We start from the raw sequence: 22073 nt of genomic DNA on the forward strand, positions 1-22073 counted from the left end.
CACAATGCAGTATCTCCCTTGCAATAGCAACTACTCATAGTGTCTCTTAGCTGATCTCCTTACATCTTCTACAATCCATTCTACGAGTTCTCATACTTACACAAACCCTTTATTTCCCAGAAGTACAACTTATTTTTCTTAAGGGGTTTGTTCACCTTCTACCCTCTATTTCTATGACTTGCCTTCTTGTTCTCACTCGCTCTCTTTTTGACTATCCTATACACCCTCCTTCATTACTGAATATGGTCTCGTCTGTCTTGCGCCTGGAGTCACAGTTCTCTTATTTACCTCCACTCCACTAAACGTTTTATTTCCCCATCCGCCACTTCCTGCTTTCTAAACCCATAAACATGCCCATTATCCGTGTTATTCATCATGGCATTTCGCAAACCCTCCTCTTCTGCTCCCTCCACCTCTGACTCTAATTCATCAAGTACTTTCCTATATGCTCTCTTCACTTCTTTCGTACTAAACTTACTTCATTCAACTTACATTTACGTTTTACCATTTCTTTAGGCAAGCACACATAACAAAAAATTTTATAATACCACTTACAGCCCTGTAAAATTAGGTTAACGGTGACGTGAGCCAAGTGCCAGAAAGTTGGAACACCGTAACCTGAGACCACCATAACCCAGGGAATGCCTGTACACACACGGACACATGCACATATATACAGTGGGGTCATTTCAGATTTCTCTTGGGGGCGAAGGTTTAGGACTTATGGTAGGGGTGGGGTGGAGATCGAAGCAAACCCTATCAGCTGGGGGTGGAGGGGCGGTCGCTGTAAGCCACCCGAGATATTTTTGGAAATTTGTGCGCATTTTGGAACATTTTGAAGCCATATAAGAGCTGTATTGAGTTAATAAGGAAGAAAATCCTTTCGACTAATGGATAGGAGCATTATTTCTCTCCTAACACCCATGAAAAATAGCGAGATCTAGCCAACATTAGGCAACACTGCTTCTACCTCACCCTCTTTCATGCACTCCTGACAAGCTAGAATGCAATCAAGTCTTGGTGTTTTCAACCAAGTTCCATCCCCAAACACACACACACACACACACACGCCTACCTTGGAGTGAACTCTATTATTATCATTATTATTTTCTTTAAGGTCCACAATAATATACTGATGGTAGCAGTAGTAAAATTTCATAAAACTATATAAAAAAGCTTTTGAACCCTACCATGGGTTCATCTTCAGTCGACTGAAGACGAACCCATGAACTCTTACTCAAAAGACTGGGTTTTAGTCTCATTGTGAGTCAAAATTTACTTCAGTAAACCACGTTCCCATGTGCACATTTCCATATATATTTATTTATGTGTGTGTGTGTGTGTGTACAATGTTCAGACAGTTTCGGGTCATTGGTGAACCGTTTTACAGCGCTTGTCTAGTGACAATGATAACTGGATTTTTGGGGCTGATCTCTGGTTATTGGTACCGATCCCAAGTTATCGTCATCAACAACCGGATATAGGCATCAATAACTGGATGGGCACTAGTATCGCCAATTTTCTGTTATTGTCACACCATTGGGAACAGAACCCCTGCCAATAACTGGTTTCATAGAACAACTGCCTCTCTCTACAGGCAAGTATATGAAGTAAGAATTACAGGAAAGCAGTATTTATACCACGAGTTCCCAAGGTTAGCTTATATGTCACTCCTGTTGATAGCTTCGTAATGTAATTAATCTCTGGCCAGAGGAAGATTTTATTCATAATATCAGAGTCTCAAGCTCCTTTTGAGAGGCTCGTCGTATTTCTTTGTTTAATCAATGCTGATTCTAACATCTGACTTTTGAACTGACAATAGCTGCTATAAATTATACCTGACAAATTCCAGTTTATTCTGTGATTATGGTTATTTATGTGGTTAAAAATAGCTGGGCTCTGTTGGCCATATTCAACTGACCATTTGTGTTGTATTAATCTCTGGGTTGGGAAGTGATTTACCTAGAGACTAATACAACACAAATGGTCAATTAGATAGGCCATCAGAGCTCGGCTAATTTTTACAACATAAATAACCATAATTTCAGAATAAACTGGAATTTGTCATGTATAATTTATAGCAGCAATTGTCAGTTCTAAGCCAGATGGTAGAATCAGCAATGATTAAACAAAGAAATACGATGAACCTCTCGGGAATCCAATATAAAATCTTCCTTCAACCAGCAAGTAAGACGATTAAGAAGGTATCAACTGGAGTGATGTAACGGCTGACCTATGGAACTTTTGGAATAAGGTAAATACCACTTTCCTTTAATTCTTACTTCAGTCATATACTTGCCTTTAGAGAGAGACAGTTGATCTCTGAAATATATCATTAACTTTCCACCTTTTGGCATCATAAATTTTAAAGTTATAAAATGTAGCACTTAGGAAATTCATTCCAAGACCAGTAAAAGTAGACTTTCTAAAAATGCTAAAACTTAAGAGTAACCTTTTGTCTGGCATCACCTATATTTACAAGTGAGACGCCTGCAGCGCCACCTATTGGCCAGTCAAAGTGATTTTTCCGAACAAGATCTTCCGAATATTATGGCATTTCTCCTCGTACTGGTTGCTAGCTGCCCACGCCAACCAGATCATCGATTTTACAGCACATAGAGGAATGTAATACAGATAGAAGATTAGAAAATTTTAGTGTGTAGGTACTTTTAGGGAAGAGTCATTATTGAGAACCTATGAGTCGATAGAAATATTTTTAAGGAAACCAGATCTTAACCTTGACAATTCATCTTATCCCTTGCTTTTAATATAAATAATCAAATCATTCATTTATAGTGTAAACTTTCCATCTCTGTCTTTCCCACCAATTTGTTTTTAGAATGCTGTTGTAATTTATTTTAAAGATTTTGTCATTTATTTTTAGTATGCTGTTGTGATATATTTTAAAGATTTAAACATTTATCTTATTGTTGTTACTTTTACCCAGCTTTGTCAGCCAATAATTGCATAATCTTTTACCTACTATTAAGATACTGTAATGTCTCTTTTAGGCTTGAAAATGTTGATATGAAAAAACAACGAAACGCGTCGCAAATAAAATGTGCTGTCTCTTAACCTTCGCTCTTCTTTTCCTACGAGACTGAGATTTATATATATATATATATATATATATATAGTATATATATATATAATTATTGTATATACATATATATATATATATGTATATACATATATATATATATATATATATTGTATATACATATATATATATATATATATATATATATATATATATGTATACATATCATATATATATATATATATATATCTATATATATATATATATATATGTGTGTGTGTGTGTGTGTGTGTGTGTGTGTGTGTGTGTGGTGTGTGTTGTGTGTAAATTCCACTCATTTTAAAAATTAAATTGAATTTAAATAAACACCCACTTTATAATTATTTAAAGTGTTTACATCTTTGGGACACCCTGTATATGCATATATATATATATATATATATATATATATATATATCATATAATATATATATAATGTATATTTAATACACACACACACACACACACACACACACATATTTATATATATATATATATATATATATATATATATATGTGTGTGTGTGTGTGTGTGTGTGTGTGTGTACACAGCTTAAGTGTATATATCAGTTAGTGTATGAATAACATATGCACCTACATTGTGGTTTTTTGTCTGATAACATGGTCAAATAGCAATGTCTGGCATCCCTTTGTGCCCACACTGACTACGATTACATCTTTCTTTGTAAAAAAAAAAAAACCATGCAATATAACATTGATTCAAATTTTGGTAATAAAGCATTGATAATGAAAAAAAAACTACCATAAATAAAATATATACAGAATGTATATTTTTTTATATTTAATCCTCAGGTAATAAAAGTTTAAAGATGTACCAAAATTTGTAAAGTTTAATCGAATATCCATCTCCTACTGATAGTCAACTTTGATCATTACAGAGGCTGATTAAGCAGATGCAATTGCATTGGTAACACTGAGCGTGGTCAAGGTGGCAACGCTGGGCACTCACATAAAGAAAATGGCAACTGTGTGAAGTAATCACCAAACGGAATTTTGAAATATATAGCCACAGTTACAAGAGGTAATTAAAAATTGTGAGCTGTTTTTTAATATAACAGAAAGTACAGAACATTCAAATTTCGTTTTAGTACTAAAATACTTTACTTTCTTTGACCCCAATATTTGCATATTTGGTATTGCAGACATGAAAACCAGCTCTGAAACACATGGCAGCAGTGAATCTGTTTTGAAGAATTCAATGAAACCTTCTCTGAGATTGACAAAGAAAGACCAATATAATTCTGGAGCCGTAAACCTCATGAATCCTAAAATAATGGGTAGCAATAAAATAATGAAATTCATACTTGGAACTGAACAGATTAGAACACAAATCATGGTATCCTGGTATTGATTGTATGATAGTCTTGAACAACGATCATGGTCGCAAAAAAGAACAAAACTTCCAAATGAAAGTTTATTCAGCAAATCATAAATCTAAAGTATTATATTTCATTAGTGGACTTACATTATACAGTAGTAGAAACCAATAAAGTAAGAATCAAAGGAAACTACTTACCTTTTACTGAAAATAAGCACAAAATACAGTATTTATCTTTCTAAATCACTGTCTCATTTTTGTGAAAAAATACAGCCACCCCTGACCATAAGATTGTTGAAAGCGTACGGCCCCCAAAAATGTGCACTTCCTAAAATAATGATTCTCACACTTCACATCGATGGCCTCTCACCATCAACCCAGAGTAGAAATCAAGACTTAAATTCTTCAGATCAGATGATGAATACCTCCTCCGAATAATAAAACCTCAATATAATTTTCATTTGGCTTTTGAATGTAATGTCTAATGATTTGACTGAAAAGCTTTATTTGGATCTTTTTTGTCTTGTTATCAGCACAAATAACAGTAACAATTCCGAGATTTTATCACATTCGGAAAAGATAATCAAGGTAGCTCTCTCATGAAAATGTTCCTGTATCTATATACCTGTATCTTCCTTGAAATTCCAATTTTCTTGACACACAAGTACAAGATACAGTATGTCTTATCGTAATAAAGAGCTGTTGATAAACTGAAATTAGCTGTAACAGGACAAACTATGTAAAAAGAAAAACATTATATTTCATCATACCTACAAAAAAGCAAAATACTCTATGTTGAAAATGAGACGAATTAAAAGGGTCGATTAAGGAAAGGAGAAAAAGAGAGAATTTCAAGCTAAATGTTGAGTCTAATCAAATGTATCACAATTGCTTCAGAAATTTCATGTTACATGATGCTTTCACGTTTAAATATTGAGAGAGAGAGAGAGAGAGAGAGAGAGAGAGAGAGAGAGAGAGAGAGAGAGAGAAACGGGTGGGGGTTGGAAGATGCTATATGTGCACAAATGAAACTAAAAAATTCTGTAGGAAAGTTCAGTAAATAAAAAGAGAATATATTAAGGAAATATACGAGCAAAAGACTTGGAAAGAATATACAAGATGAGATGTGAGCTTAGTAAGAACATGAAGACTGTAATAGTCACTTTTATCTGTCTGCTTCATGAAAATGAAAGCATTAGCTATACGATAACATCTCTAAAAAATTAAGAATCTATCTAATCACTTGTAAATCACTGTATTTCTGGTACTTGGTGGTAAATGTGTTTCTTCTGTCAATGACAGCATATCAACCAAAGAGTGATAAATTGTTTTACAATCTGCCAAAGATTTTCCTTTTTCATGAAGGCTTTTGATTTTTAGCTATTTTGAAAGGATGATTTTTGGCTGAAAAATTATTTTCACCTGTCTCTACGCTATACTGAAATGTTTTAGCACAACCTTGGTATTTTAGTTACATAACCTGCAAGGTTTCCTTACGGCCAATTCCAGAAATTTATCAACAAAGATTTCAAGGACTGAATTAAGAGATGAGATTGTCCAGCAAGATCAGGGTATCAAGATTATGTACGAAGTTTGTCTTCCAAACCTTTTTCTCTTGGCCCAAATATTTTCTGTTTCTTCTGCACCTTTAAATCGTTTACTCAAAAATACTGATTCTTTTATGTTCCATCTAAGATAAACTGAAACACTGAAGAGGCTCATATTCAACTCATCATTTGCCATTCTATAATCTTTGGTTTGAGTTTCTTAAAGACGCACTGAAGCATACTTTCTGTTCCTTATTCATTTCTCTATTTCTTCACTGTAAGCATCAAAGATGGGGTTGTTAAGGGATGTTACTTTCGTTCATCTACTTGTGAGACATATTCATCCTCTCGTGGAATAATACTGCCATACTGACAGAGATATTTCTCCCTTTCCTTTCACTGTCAACGCTGACGAATGACGTATTCTTTCTTGCAAATAATAACTGTTTAATTTGGCAAATGAACAGTTTTCTGTGATTCTCTCGTGTTTACTCAGTACTGATGATCATTTAGTTCTTGCTTTGTGGTGTGCCAGTAACAAAAAGGTGTACAGTTCTAATGTGCAGATGTAAGAATGGAAGGGAAAGGCGAAACTGAAGAAGCAGGTTGCTAAAACAGCAACTGAAATTATGACTACTAATCAGATTCAAAAGATGATAAACACACAGCAATGTCTCAAAGACTTGCTGTCCATCTGAGGAGACATCTTAAATAAGGGAAAAGTCAAACAAAACTGCGTCAGTCGCCTGACCTAATTTAATTTTGAACTGGCTTGTAGTGGCACCATCCACAAAATAACTTGGAGGTCTGTTTCAAAATGTGGCTGTTTGTAAAGAGAGGAAGTTCCCACAGTGGCTGATGTTGGACATGACCATTCTTAGTTCCAGTTTCCATTTGTTGGATCTAGTTTGGTTACTATTTCAGGTAAATGAATACCTGCTGTCTGTTTGTCTGTTGTTTATACCTCTGAGTATCTTAAAGATTTCTATCAACTGACCTCGTAATCAACACTTATATAGATAATACCAACTGAAAAGTTTTAGCTTTCCTCTTAGCTAAAATGAATGCATAATGGCATTAGTCTTGTTGCTCTAAACTGGGTTGATTCCAATCTTTCTATGTCCTTCCTCTAGATAGGAACCATTGGACACCAAGGTAGGCTCAAATTAATTTATTCTAAGCGATAAACTAATCATGGGTGAATGTATTCTGATATCTTCATGAATTTCTTTCTTGCTTCTATATATTGTTTCAATGGCTGAAAGTCACTATTGATAATGACTCATTGATAGTGTTGACAGTGTTCTGTCTCTACCAAGTACTGTAGTTCATACTTCACACTGTTATTTATACAGTCTTTGTATATGACTGCATTCACCTTTGCCCCCTGGCAACTGTACGTTTTGAAAAATATGGCAATGTTACCTGATGTTTGATAACTATACTTATGTTTGATAACTATACTTAAGTTTATGAAGGATAAATTGCTGCTCTGAGAGAGAGAGAGAGAGAGAGAGGAGAGAGAGAGAGAGAGAGAGAGAGAGAGAGAGAGAGCAAAATGTAAATTTTACAAAGAATAGCAACTACAGGAGTTATGAGAATAAATAAGTTACAAAGCTAGAGAAGAAAGTGCAGTTAATGATATCGGGAGCTAGAATTGAAACTACAAAACGAATTTGGTAATTACAGGAACTTTCTTAAAAAGGAATATATAAGCAATTCAACTAATTAAAGTTCAGTTGGGAAACGCAAATTTCAGATGGCTACATTCAAAGAGTGAAATAAGAAAGCACAGAAGGGGTTCTGAAGACTAGGAAAAAACCACGATAAAAGGTCTGGTAAGAATGAGTAAGAGCGAGTTGAATAAATACATAATAAGAGCAGCTAGTGGAAGTTGCAAAGCAATGCAACACCCTCGTAATACCTTTGGTTTCTAAAAGGTCACTTCAATACTGACTTTCCAGACAATAATGCATATATCTTGCTTAGCCACTACTGGCCAATTTTTATAAAACGAATATAACAACAGTGCAATCCAAGGCCTTAGAAGCAGGAAGAATATATGTCAAGTTAACAGAAACTCCACTGAATAAGTATCACACAAATAACAGCGTTAGGTAATACTATCAACAAATATTGTTTTTGGAGGACACAACTTAGTGTGAGGCTTTTGAGGAGTGGGAAGGTTCTGAACAGCTCAGTTTGTGTGGACTCATCGGTTCTGAAAGAAACTTTCGTAAGCCTTTTTATCCTCCAGTGTTAGGTTACAGGTTCTATTCTAAAATCCTTTGCTAAGGAGCAAGAAAAAGGGCAGTACGTACGTATAATGCAATAATTAGAATGACTGATAAAGACAAGAGAAGGGAAGGGAAAAGCAGACAAAAAAAAGAAGAAAAGATATTGGATATGACAAAGAGCACAGGAACAATATAGGAATAAAAAGGAGCAAAAGAGCAAAGGGATTTTAAAGATTTCATTCTTTGATCTGGGCATTCCACATACCAAAAAAAAAAAAAAACTTCTCTACCTGTTTATATATAGATATATTAAATGGTTGAAAAATGCTACATATTGCTCTACTATAAATGCAGTTTTATATACTTTCAAAATCATATAACTTTTTCAGACTCAGGTCATATCTCATGAAGCATGCTTGCTTGTAACAACAGCAGCATTATCAATAAATATTTTTTAGCTAAACATCTAATATTTATAAAAAGTAGTTATACAGAAATGCTGTTTATGAATGTAGTTCAGCTCACCTCTGCATAAAATGTTTGCTTCAGTTCTGGTTAAACTATTTTTATAACTAACAGTAAATTCTACAAAGAAATAACGTAACTGATTTGACTGACAGCTTCCATCCTTCCAATCTATTGTGACTACAAAAACTTCATTCATTCATTTATATCCTGACACTCCCATTGCTGTCCCATGAAAAGATATCATCATTAGCTTTTCTAACACACTGATTATATATGGCACTTCTTGGGTATTTGTTGGCTCATTAATAATGCACTTTATAACACCATAGTGAGTTACATCTTCGCAAAATTTGTTTAACTACAAAATGAAAGGTATGGAGCACTCCACTCTCCATATACCAATCTGCCCTTTTCAAGAACAAACAAAAGGATACATGGTAGAAAGAGAAATGAAAAATAGTTGGGAAGCAGTTGATAATTTGATGGAAATATTTATGAAGCAATGTTAGTAAACTACAGGGTCTCCTTGAAAATTTACTCATGATTTTATATACAAATGACCAAACTAAATTAGCCATGATAATAGACAAGCATTATTTGCTATGCTACTGTATTAATGCAATACATCTATTAAAAATAACAGCACTGTACTGAAAGCGTTACAATTGCCATGGAATAAATTTATATATATAAATATATGTATATTTGTATAATATATAAATGTATGGCAGAAGCAACATGGTATATACTGGTGAAGTCTTCACTCAAAAACATGAGAGTAAGGACATGAAAAAAGTGATCCTCCTCATTGGCAAACATTCACAGGTACACCAATACTCTATGCTCTAGCTTACTGTAGCCAAAAAATGAATTCCTGCCAGATGCTATTGTTAGTAGCTTTAGCATAATCATGAAAAGTAAAGAAATAGAGGAAGAGAGTAAGAAAGAATGAATGGATATTGCAAAGAAAATAAGAAATCAAACAAACATGTCCATCAGGTCGGATTCCTCACCTCCGGAACAGAATGGTAAACAGCCAATAGTTGCTCTGTGCTTTTGGGGGTGCGGGGAGAGGAGTCGGAGGTGCCTGTTGTGGTGGTGTTGGTTTCTGATGTTAGGGAGTGGTGGGGGGCCCTCATGTAAAGGAAGTGATGTACGCGGCCCTCCCGGAGGTCTCCAGAGCTGGAAGCTCTTGAAGCCAGAGAGCCCTGTGAAGGACGCCTGGAGCCTGCTGAAAAGCGGAGATCAAGTGAATTCCAAAAGTGGTCTTAATTCCTGGGTGCATTAACATAAGATGTAAAAGCCTTAGGTAATATGAACAAGGGACCACCAGCAGCTTCCATGCCCAAGACATATTACAGCAGAACTCATTCCAAAGATCTTACTGCATATCAGGGCTCAAAGGCACTTCTTGCTGTAAGGAAAACCTGTTGAATTCAAAACAGTCATTTTGAGTTTCCAAAAATTTGCCTCATAAAGGTGACAGGGAAAAATGTTATTCTGAACTTCATTGTGTTGTTCATTTTTTAGCTGCAACCTATGTAGAATAAAGGACTATCTTGAGCATAAGAGGAGTTCCTTTATAGTATTGCTCGACTATGAACTAAGACATTTTTAAAAATTAGTTATAAGTTTGATCTGGTACTGAAATATTTCAGATATGGGACTAAATTATGCTCTTTGTAAAGCACATGCTCATTTGGGGTCTACACTGACCCATGCATCTAACTCAGAACAACATTTAGAATGGAGAGAAAATCTATTTATGTGAAGTGCACAAGCAAAGTACTAATTCTCCTTTGGCTCTATGATCTCTACGGGGTGAAAATGGTATGCTGCAAAAAAGCAATGGATCTAGCTCTATGAGGAACACTAAAGTTGCTTTAATGTGATAAAATAAAAGTGATTTTGCTAAACAGCATACAACAAGGGTAAGGCGTTACATTTAAATCTAGCAAAAATTTAAAGAGATCACACTTGGGACTTTTGTTTTGGGAATATGACAACTATTGAGAAAGCAACAGAAAACACAGTACTAAGAGGAAAGGGATGGTATATGAAATTAATAAACTTACAATAGTATGAAGTCACAGCAAGGAGAGAAAATAAACATGGAGATAACTAATCTTAACCATAAACAAGGTTAGCTAGAGGTCTGCAGTAGAAACGCCATTCCATCAACAGTTACAACACAATACTTAAATAATATTCTAGATTTATTATCTACATTAAACGCCGAATGAATAAGGAAGAGAAAATTTACAATATTTAAAACTTTACACCACTTTTCATAATTATGTCACTGCTGAAACCAGGGTATTTTCAATAACATATAGTATACTGTATGAAAGCAAATGCAATACTGAACTGTGAGACCAAACATTTGTTTGATATTTATCTCACAGCTAAATGAATCTTTCACCATTAAACTTAAATTTATTTAAAACGATATAAAAGATTAATACAGTATACTTTTTGATAAACCCTGAAAACTTATATTGTTACTTAATAATGTGCAAATTTCTTTAACAAGACATAAGAATATTAATAATACAAAGAAAACACATTGGTTTGGCAAGGTTTCAGTTATGCAGGAAAGCTGTTGTTGGTCAGCCACCTGTAGATAAAGCCATACATTTCAGTAATAGTAACAACGATGGAATGGATATCTATTGGATTTCACTAAGGCCACTGGAGGAGGTATACGTTACTAAGATGTTCATTTTTCCAGCCTAAGGGTTGTTATCTCGAGGATTCTGGAGCAAGTAGCTATGGGAACACTTTTGGATCTGCATTCGACCAGCTCACTAATAAATGTCTAGATAAATGGCTTTGGAATTCATCACAGAATCAATTATGACCTAAGAGGAAACACTTAGAGTGCCACCATCTATTTTGCTCCAGATCTGACAACTAGATAACAAACCAACAAGCAAGTAACAAAGCCTAGGGGCCATAAAAAAAAAAAGTAAACCAAGGGGCATAGGGATATCTAGTGCAGACCTCTAGAATGTACGGAGACTGGATCTCTAATGCACACGTAGTAGCCAATTGGTTCCCCTCTGCCGTCTCCAGCCACAAGCCGAAGGGATGCTTGAGACGATCTCCTGGTACCTGTGGAAGACCATAACAGTAGTTGGTGGATCTCGACACAAAGAAAAGTCTGAGATGCTGTCCATTAAGCCACCTACTTGATGTACAAAATTCGGAAAAGATATATGTAAGAGGGGAGGTAGTTTGCCTAACATTGTACTTAATTAATGTAGTGTTACTTCACAATTCAGTGGTTTGCTAAGCTTGCAAAGAGCAGATGTCATATTTATTCAGTTTTCAAAGGAGGGTAACTGGTCTTTAGAAGTTTCAGTTTAAGTATAATTAAGTTACCCATTTCTTATGCTTAAAATACATATAATATTTACAGTATAGTCCAACAAATACATGTATTTCACTAGTACTATATTACTAACTCTTGCAGTTTCATAATTACGACTTCTTTATATCCACAAGGTTTAGGTTTGCAGATTTGGAAATTATGAAAAATTACAAATATGTGCTACTCACAGTGTACCATTCAACTAGATTAATTTAACCCATTAAAAAGATTACCTAGTAACTGAAAATTAGGTAATCAATACTTTTTTCTATTTTTCTTAGCAATGTTACAAATCAAGGAAGCATTGTTTCATTTCTGAATTAAAAGAATATTTCATATTTTCCACTGACAGTTTTGCAATTCAAAGAACAAAATGAGCACCAATTCTGACTTTCAGAAAATTCATAATTCACAGCATTTTAATTTATACTGAACAGCTAACCCAACGAACTCTATCTCGACTGGATTAAAAACATCTAAATTGCAAAGAATTGTTTTAATCTTTAGAATAAAGTAACACCCATAGTCAATAACTCCCTTACAATAACTGGTTGCCTCTTGTATCAGCTTTTATTAGCATTCTGTTTTTCCATTTACATTCAGAGAATGTAAATTATAAATATACATTACCGTCAATTATTCATGATGCTGTTGCAATTCATTTTTCTACTGGGATAATGATTAGCATCTGCGCATCTCTCTATCATTATTATTAATATTATTATTATTATTATTATTATTATTATTATTATTACTATTTTGTTAAAAATGACAGCTGCTTCACCACTATTCATCTTGTAAAGAGTCTTCTCTATCTTTCTGATGACGGCTTTCTCGTTGTTGCTTAGACTGGCGAGCAACGCACCAAAGGGCATGGCAAAATTCGGTTGAGTCATTTGATTTATTATTGCTTATACAATTCTCTCTCTCTCTCTCTCTCTCTCTCTCTCTCTCTCTCTCGCTCTCTCTCTCTCTTTCTCTCTCTCTCCAACGCGACGTTTCCTCCTGATTCACAGGACATTATCAAGCGATAACTGCTGAGGGACTGAATTCCAGGGGCTACTGACTTGAAATTCAACTTTCCAAGGAATATGGAAGAAGTAAGAGGAAGTAAGGGGAAATACAGACAGAAGAGATCTCACTTATTAAAAAAGAAAAAAATAACTTAATAAATAGATGAAAATTATTAAAATGCAAGAAGAATAGTACCAGGGTAGTAATGCATTGCATCTTCACTTGGAGTTCCATTTGCTCGAGATATTCAGGAGACTGTTCTAAAAACAATATCGGTATGCTCTCAGTTCTCCCTTCCAGCAGATTATTGCTCTTCTCTTTCTTGCACAACCTAACTTTAAGGAACACGTTTTTCTGAAAATGTATGCAAATTTTCCTTCAGATTTTGCCGTTATTCCATTCATTCATAACTTATAATTGGTCTGTAAGATCTGCAATTGCTCTTCAGACAAGGACCTAGTATCATGCCTCTACAACTCCATACCACATTAAGAGTTCTTACCATTGTCTGATTGAACTGTGAAAGCCTCTAAGGTAATAAACATCCGAACTATTCCATGTTCTTATGTACATAGTAATTGATTTAAATGCCTTTCCTTTCTATTAGATTCTAGGGATTAACTAAAGTTAAGCAGCCTGCAGGCGCTCATCATTTTAGTAGTCAATAGAAATTTGGTAACAAATGATCTACATTTGATAGAGAAATCTTGAAAATAAAATTAATTTTTGAAATGAACCTTACCCCTCAATTATACGTATAGCTTTTACTTCCACGCCAGTGGGTGTAAAATCTATTTAATGGAGGTAAGTATTTTAAAAATACATCTTGAATGAAGTATTTATATGTGTCTTTCAAGTCATCTAACCACTGACTAGCTGTAAATGCCCTTATGTCAATACACAGGTATAACTATTAAGAGTTTGATTCAGTTACTCTGGTAAAAGAAGTAGTTTAAACATTATAACCTAGACTATCAAAAACAATCGTATGACATAACAATACATAAGTTTTAAATAATATATTACAAATTACTTTATGATAAGCTGAACTCCAGAAGCACCTGTCTCAAACAATACATAGGAGAGACCCCTTATCCATCCAGCTGAGTATGCACCCAGTACCCTGAACAGTCCTAGTGATGAAAACTAGCCATTCTCTGTGTAATCTGATTTAGTTGCAAGAAGAAAGAGGAAGGAGGTGAGCACCTTTTTTTTGTAAAGTAATGGTTAGTACAGACAAGAATTGATTTTATTAAAGAAAATTATATATTTGTTTCGGACAAAATCCATCACCTTTCAAAATCTGAATAACCAACCATCTATGTGTGATGGATATAGCACTGTAGGGTGAAGGAAACTAGATACAACAAGCAACTATGAGTTGTGGCACCAACAGGGCCTTGTTAGAAACATTGTGGGTTGTACTACCTGGTTTATTTCTCAGTTAAACAAAAGTCAAATCAATGTTTACCAGTGCAACAGCATTAAGTAACCTAGACATTTTATGCCATCAAGAAGTCAGTGAAGATTGTTATGAGGGTGACGATGATGGTGAATCTGACATGCTTCCCTCCCTTTTCCAGATCCAGAAATCACCGGAACTATGGCTACTATAGGACTAAATGAATATATCTCCAAAGATTTATGGGTTATGGCTCCAAGGGAAAATCTAAAGAAAGTCAAAGTAGACTTCCTGGTTGCCATGTTCACAATATTGTTAATATTATTCATCTGACATGCTGCAGAGATTGAAAATGGGCTCATTCCCTTATGGCTATTCACAATATTGTTAATATTATTCATCTGACATGCTGCAGAGATTGAAATGGCCATTACCTTATGGCTATAAACATATAACTTTGATTTCTCAGACCTAATGGTGAACTATGCAAGCAAGATGACCTTTCTAAGCCAACAAGATGTAATGGTTTTAAATAGTACATGTTTATTTGTGCCAGTAAGTGAAAACAAGCACAAAGCCTCCCCCTCACACAGACTAAGCTTCCGCTATGTAATACCTTACAGTTGTCACAGGGGACAGGGTAAGGTCTCTTTAGCTTGCAAGTTCCACATGTGGACCAGTTGTGGCATAAGCTCAGGAAGTATGGGAGATGGAGGATATTTTCTGTCTTAGCCAAGCAACCTGGTACATACGAAAGGCCAATGCTTTGCCAGGTCTTAGTATGTGTAACCTGACTAGGTTATCTTGCACCAAGCCACAGCAAGGAAGAAAATTGTCTTTAACATCAGATTCCTCAAAGATGATAACACTACAGGCTCATAATTATTACTGGAGAGCTGCATCAGAACCAGTGACAGATCCATAGTAATACTACTCTCTCTCTGTAAATACTGAAACATAGGTCCTAATTCATTTGCACTTTTATAGCAAATGCAAATAGCTTCTTTGATCTTTACAGATATATTAAAAGCCTACCACTACAGAAATGCTTTCCTCAAACTACACCAATCACAGAAAAAGCACCATTTGGTCTTGTAGAGTCTGACTGCTGAATCTTTACCTGCTATGACAATGAGTTCTACAATGTGTGCTAAAAACTCCTCTTGATGAGGCAACAGTAGTTGTTCATATGCTGAACAAACCTTCGGTCTTAACAATAGGATAATCTTCTAGTGCTAGCTGGAAACCAGTAAAAACAATCAAAGATTGTAAAAAACAAGGAATCTGTGGCATCTGGCAACTCATGCATACACACAGTGGATGTATGGTTTTCGACCAAGCCCAGACCCTCACGATATGCCAGTCTTTCTTTTACGGCCTTGGAGAATGGAGTTTCGTTTTGCTTTCCTTTTCCAAGCCGGTTTTTTAATTGTATCCTGCACTTTATTTCTTTTTATTCAGTCTAGAAGTTCTGAGGACGTCAACGTTTTTAGACAAGCCTTCTTTGTTGCCATGTTGAACTTCCTCGGGACAGATGCTGTTGTAGTAGATACGACTTCTCCATCGGCATCGCTTATGGTATGTGTGATAGGCTCTTCCGTCTCCTAAGAGAGTATTGCCCCTTCAGAGAGACAGTACCCCTTACTTTGCTAAGGGGAAAGTCCTTGGGAACACTGAGAAGTGTTAAACTTCCAAGTTGTCCTAAGGAACCATGAAAGAATCTGGGAACAATGAACAGATCAAGTTTCTGGTTCTGATAGAAGATCCTCAATTAGATTCTCGATAAGACTTGCATTTTCTCAATCTGTTTTTATATTAAAAATCTTCATTTTACTAACTTGAAGTCTTTAAAAAGGCCATGAGATTTTAAGCATTTTGATAAAGACAATGAAGAGATCACTGAAGAGGTTTCCAACTTCCAACACAGTTGAAACTTCCTTGGAAACTCTGAACTCTGGTATTCCCTCCTAAAGATATAAAATGCCCACTGAGACACAGAAAAATCTTTAAAAATTTCATAGGTTACTCTTTAATAACATACCTGAGCCCTACAAGAACTACAAAGGAAGTGCAGGCTTTGTCAATAACAGCCATAAAACATTGGCCCTATTTCCTAAGAGTTCTGATAGCATACATGCACATATGATGAGGCAAGTGAGAATAAGTAATTATCATATCCAAGAAAACCAATTATGAAGTTATGCTACCCAATGAATACTAATTCTGAAACTGTTACCTTCACTTAACAATTATAAAAACAAAAGTTCAATCAATTTTTAGCGTTACCATGAAACAAAGATTAATGGTAACCTCACTTTCTAACTGAGAACAATAATGTGATAGTAAGTACAATATTGTAGTGTGAATGGCAACCTAACACATTATTATGTACCAAAAACGTGTATTAAGCTGCAGACAACAACTTAAATAGTTTAAGGAAATATGTTCAGGCTATAAATAATTTTGGCAAAGAATAAACAAAAGAACTCGCAAGCAACACTTAAACCTATGAAAAGAACAACAGTAGTGGCAAAGTATTAAACAATCACAACCTTTTAGATTGAGAAACAAAACCTACAAGAATAACCAAAAAAGCAGTGGCCAGACGACCATAATTACCAGAGAATTGATGATAAGAATGGCTGTTCAAAGGTAAACAATACACTGTTTACTTACTAGTGACAGGAGCCAGCTCGCAATACTGATGTCATAAAGCCAGGGACAAAGAAAAACACATAAACCACGATCATTATTAACCACTAACTAACTTTAACGCAGATAATAATTAGGCAAATGATATACGTAAGTGATAAAATAATGAATGAAAGTATAAATGTCGAGAATATTAAAATTTTCTAAGGAGAGGGATCATAGGTTTTTGTGACACCAGAGATACAAAGAATGACCAGTTTGCACAACAAGGCATTACACGGGGACTCATTTACACACTCATCGAGGTGGAAAAGGGGATTTCTTTACCTATGGAGTGTCTGGATATTGCTAGCACTGCAGTTTAGGCTTTCATAAAATATAACAGGTTTGTGTTAAAACATAAAAAATCTTATAATCACAAACTCCTTACTTTACCTATATACTATATTGCCCACAAGATTGCATTGATAGCTGTGAGTAATCGTCAGCCGAAGAAAGAAGTCTTGGGCTTCCCTCTCTCTAATGACTGGCCTCTACTAGGAAAAGCCCTTGTACTGTTCATGGATCAAAATCATTATCCTCTTTATCAAAAAGTTAAGTATATCTTAGTTTTACCAGAACACTGAGTTGATTAACAGCTCTCCTAGGGCTGGCCCGAAGGATTAGATATCTTTACGTGACTAGGAACCAATTGGTTACTTAGCAACGGGACCTATAGCTTATTGTGGGATCCGAACTACATTGTATCGAGAAATTAATTTCTATCACCAGAAATAAATTCCTCTGGTTCCGCGTTGGCCGAGCCGAGAATCGAACTTCGGACCACCGGGTTGGTAGCCGAGCGCGAAATGCACTCAGCCAACGTGGAACTAGCCTCTTTGTCAAGATGAACACTTGCAAAGAAGCAAGAAAACTTTCTCCAGGAAACCAAATCAGACTAAAGTGGTGAAAGAGTCCTGATCATATGAGACACATCACTGAACTGCTTTCTAAATCTGAAGATCATCAGAGAGAAAAAATGGGATCATGTTCATTTCTTGGAAAGCATGATCATGTCACACAGTCACTCGAAGACGCAATATGAGTGAGAGTCATAAGCATAGATCCTTCAACAGCACTTGTGAATTAGTGAATTAGCTGATTACATCCTTTCATATTCTTGATTCTCAATAACAAAAAACAAAATTTTTTCACTGCTAATGAAATATCACGAGTATTCAGATTCCTTTTCATTAAGGAGACTCATAAAGAGAAGATTTAAGACTTTCTTCAGCTGATCACTATGCTTTGCTAATGCCTCACAGTTCAGGGTAAATTAGATGAGATAGTAGCGTAGAGAAAGTTATATCTATCATACTCTGTAATGGCCACAAGGCAGATTTTTTTCACCTCAAAAACTGAAGTTTATGCCATCCTAAGTATTTAACCTATAATATAACTAAATCCTTGAAATGACACATATCACGCAAGATAAAAAATTGTTAATAGAAAATTTGAAACCAGTAAAGACAACTTAAAAATAACTATTTACATTTTCCTTTTGTTAACCGCAGTAAAATTCAAGAGATAAAAACACACTTAAAGTTCCAAAGCCTGCATTCAATGGCTGATAATGCAAGTGTTTCAGAACAAACTTAGTTTGAATTCATCTCCCTGAAATCTAAACTTGTGAACATCAGTGTCAAGATTGAAATGAAAATAACTCCATACCTGGTCTAGGAGGATGAATTGAGCTATAAGAGGGTCTTCTGGAGGAGGATGCCGACCTAGATCCTGATCTTATAGTGCTGTGCCTATCTCTGGCAGGACTGCTGCTTGTGGATGCATTGGCAGCGAGGGCAAAGGCTGCGTAGGTTTCTAAGGATGCAAAGAAACAAAAAGAATACTGCTTACAAGAAGTGATTCACAACTAAAGAATTTGTAACCCTAACAGAAACCCTTCAGAAAAGCAGATGTAGCATAGCGAAGTCACAGTTTGGGGTGTAATCACAGACTCGTAATAGTTATATCAACTTTCTTCAGCAACAAAGCTTTACCCTGATTGTCCACTGGGTAAAATCAGGGATCTATATCAGGGATGACCTTTGGGTAGTGTTTCAACGTTGCTTATTAGATCATTCCCATTGGATTAATTACAATATCCAACAACTGCAGCCAAGTATGTTCTAACAGAGAGACATTTTTAGTTAGTACTCCATTTGAATACTATCTACCTCATCATATTTCAAGACAGAATGTTAAGACTCGACCATTTTAGCTAAAGCAACTAATTCGGGATTTAAAAAGTTAAACGTAACATTATCTGTATCACTTAATCCAAAATAAACTCATTCTCTCAAAAGAAATATTCAATGTGTTTACACTTGTTAACTATGAATCTGCTAGAGGACATAGGCCACTTCATCAGGACACCTGATAGTGATACAAATTTTACAAAACAAGGCTAATAATACCTGATTTATCCAAACATGAGTTTAAGAATACGTATATATGAAAAGAGGCTGCCATGGTCCATTTTTTTTACATTTATGTCAATTTAAAGAAAATTCTCTGAGTTCAATGTATATCTGTAGTTATATATAAGGCATAGAATGATATTACTTTGAAAATCACAGGTTTTCTCACTGACAAATTCCCATTAGAACCTTTGGAGATGCCAAGTTTGATAAACATCTTTAATACCTTATTAGTAATTCAGTGCTTATAAAGAATCTACAGCCTCTTTTCAGTACATAGATAAAAATTTTAAATTTAGAATGATGATGATTCAAAAAAGTTAATATCACTGTAAACACAAACTTTGTGGAAGGGAACTGTGAATGTGGCTAAAACAGGGCAAAGTTGACCAGTGCAAAATTTCTCTACTAAAACTTGACAGTCATTGCCAACTATTAGCTTGAAGGCAAAACTGATGAAATATTTGTAAGAGTAATATGTAGCCCTACTTAAAAAAGGTAAATAAGAAATAGATGAAATGGAAAAGCCATTCACACAAAAATGTTGCATAAAAATCCTTGTATAACTAATCTGACCCACATAAATCATTGTAAAAATATCATAGTATGAAAAATTCTTGTCTGGAGAATAAAAAATGGGAATGTTACTGCTAAGATATTCCTCTGTCTAAGAAGAGATGAAAAATTCTAATGCTGACAGATCTAAAAAACAGTTCTGAGGCCTCAAGACCAAAATGTTCATTCCAATGGTGAGGCCTCACTATCTACACTAAGTAGATCCTATGGCTATTGTTGATTTAAGAGGAGGCCTATAAGGTGAAACTCAAGAGTGTATTGCTCAGGCCAAGCTGCTGATCCCAGCAGGCAAACCAGCAGCTGTAGCCCCCATCACGCCCCAGAAATACCATCTGGAAGAAAAATGTATTCATGGCACTGGACAAAATTTTATGGCATGAAGGTGACACAACATGACGGTTCTCAGTTCGTATTGGATAAACTCTCGTATCTTTCCAGTGACGTGATGTTAACAACTCCTGCGGATGCCTCTTGTGGCTGCAGTCAGCGACTAAGCCTAAGGAACAGACTCCGGGAACATATTTTGGCGGGAACTGGGGAAGTAGTGGATGGAAAGTAAAAAGGGAGCTTAAGAAATAAACATATTTCCATTCCATAAAAAAGGAAGAATACACTGTGATGTTTGAATTCTAATGAAGTGATAATAAAGAAAAACATCATCACTAGTTTAGGTCCTCAATATGAAAAGGAGAAGCAAGTTAAGATAAACAACATAGATGGAAGATAAGAATAAAGACAAGAAGAATAAGTCAAGAACTATCGTGCCTTATATGTGTTTTGCTCTAAGTTACATCTAAGTCAGTTAATATTCACTCCAAGCACAAATTTTTATATACACAAGGGAGCTACTTATGGGTCGCATTTATGCTATATTAACAGTCTTTCTAAGTTACTGCTACAGATAGCAAAGAATGCTAACACTTGCTGCTACACCTAAATCTCCTCTTTCTAAAAATTTGTCGTATCCATTGGTCTACTGTTTTGGAAAGTCATACATTCTACTTTTACTCATTACTAGTGAAGTCTAATTCTTAGTTCAAATAGTCATCCATCAGCTCTATGTTACCGAAAATAACTAAGACAGGTTTGACTAGTTCTTAAGTGGAAAATCTACAAGAGTCAAAATGAAACGACAGACCGGACACGTCTCGGGGAGATCTAATGGTGAAAACGAGGGATGTGAGGCAGTCCGAAAATTCGCATTGACAGAAAATGTGAAAATCTATGAAGGCCCAAAAATAACCTTCTGCTCTCAAAATAATATTTTGGGGTTTTTAGAAGAGCAATGGTACACAATGTAGCAGCAGTAGGAGTAGCAGCAGCAGCAGCAGCAGTAGTAGCAGCAGCCAACGCATGCGGGCTTGGCGGCGGCGGTCGCCATTTTGGGAGTGTGTACCGCGAGGGTCCTGCTGCTGGAGGGTTGGGGCAGACCTGACACCCCGGGGGATCTGTGAGCGTCGCATTGCCCCAGGGTGCTCAGGAATCACCCTCAGGGGTTGTAGGGAGGGCCTCTGGGGAATTACGGCATGGGGAGGAGCTTGCAGGGTCAGAGCCGCCGAGGCACGCCGCTGCGGGTAACTCTGACGGCGGATGGCGTACACTTTGTGCCCATGAGCAAGTGACCCCACAACGCGGCCATGGTGATCACCTTCTCGGCTTAGCTGACCTAAGACCCAACTCTTATTGTGGTAGTGATACTTTGCCCACCTACATTGCAGTATGGATAAACTACTTCTTGCTACCTAAACACACACACTCACACGTAAATCTAGTATTGGAGGTTTTATTGTCTCCCAAAAGCTCTTTGTCTAGATTGATATAGCTCAAAATTGATACAAGAACAACAAAACAAACTGTCTTACAATCTAGTGAATTTTTTTTCATTCAAGATACAACACACTAAAGACAAGATGGGGGAGCATTAGAATCT

The 22073-nt window shown here is 35.7% G+C and overlaps 1 protein-coding gene across 7 annotated transcripts in view; it reads right to left on the reverse strand.

Moving 5' to 3' along the window:
- Window positions 1-22073, reverse strand: part of LOC135201018 (uncharacterized) — a 115342-nt gene that overhangs the window by 20684 nt on the left and 72585 nt on the right. For 5 of the 7 annotated variants that reach the window (XM_064229847.1, XM_064229841.1, XM_064229842.1 and 2 more), the window contains 4 exons: window positions 21540-21809; window positions 18822-18968; window positions 11674-11784; window positions 9684-9901 (listed from right to left, as the gene is read on the reverse strand). In XM_064229847.1, coding sequence (XP_064085917.1) covers window positions 9684-9901; window positions 11674-11784; window positions 18822-18968; window positions 21540-21809 — 746 coding nt within the window. The remainder of the gene's footprint in view (window positions 1-9683; window positions 9902-11673; window positions 11785-18821; window positions 18969-21539; window positions 21810-22073) is intronic. The other 2 variants (XM_064229849.1, XM_064229848.1) reach the window with 2 other exon arrangements.

The sequence above is a fragment of the Macrobrachium nipponense genome, chromosome 27 (assembly GCF_015104395.2).
Source record: "Macrobrachium nipponense isolate FS-2020 chromosome 27, ASM1510439v2, whole genome shotgun sequence".
NCBI classification, from domain to species: Eukaryota; Metazoa; Arthropoda; class Malacostraca; order Decapoda; family Palaemonidae; genus Macrobrachium; species Macrobrachium nipponense.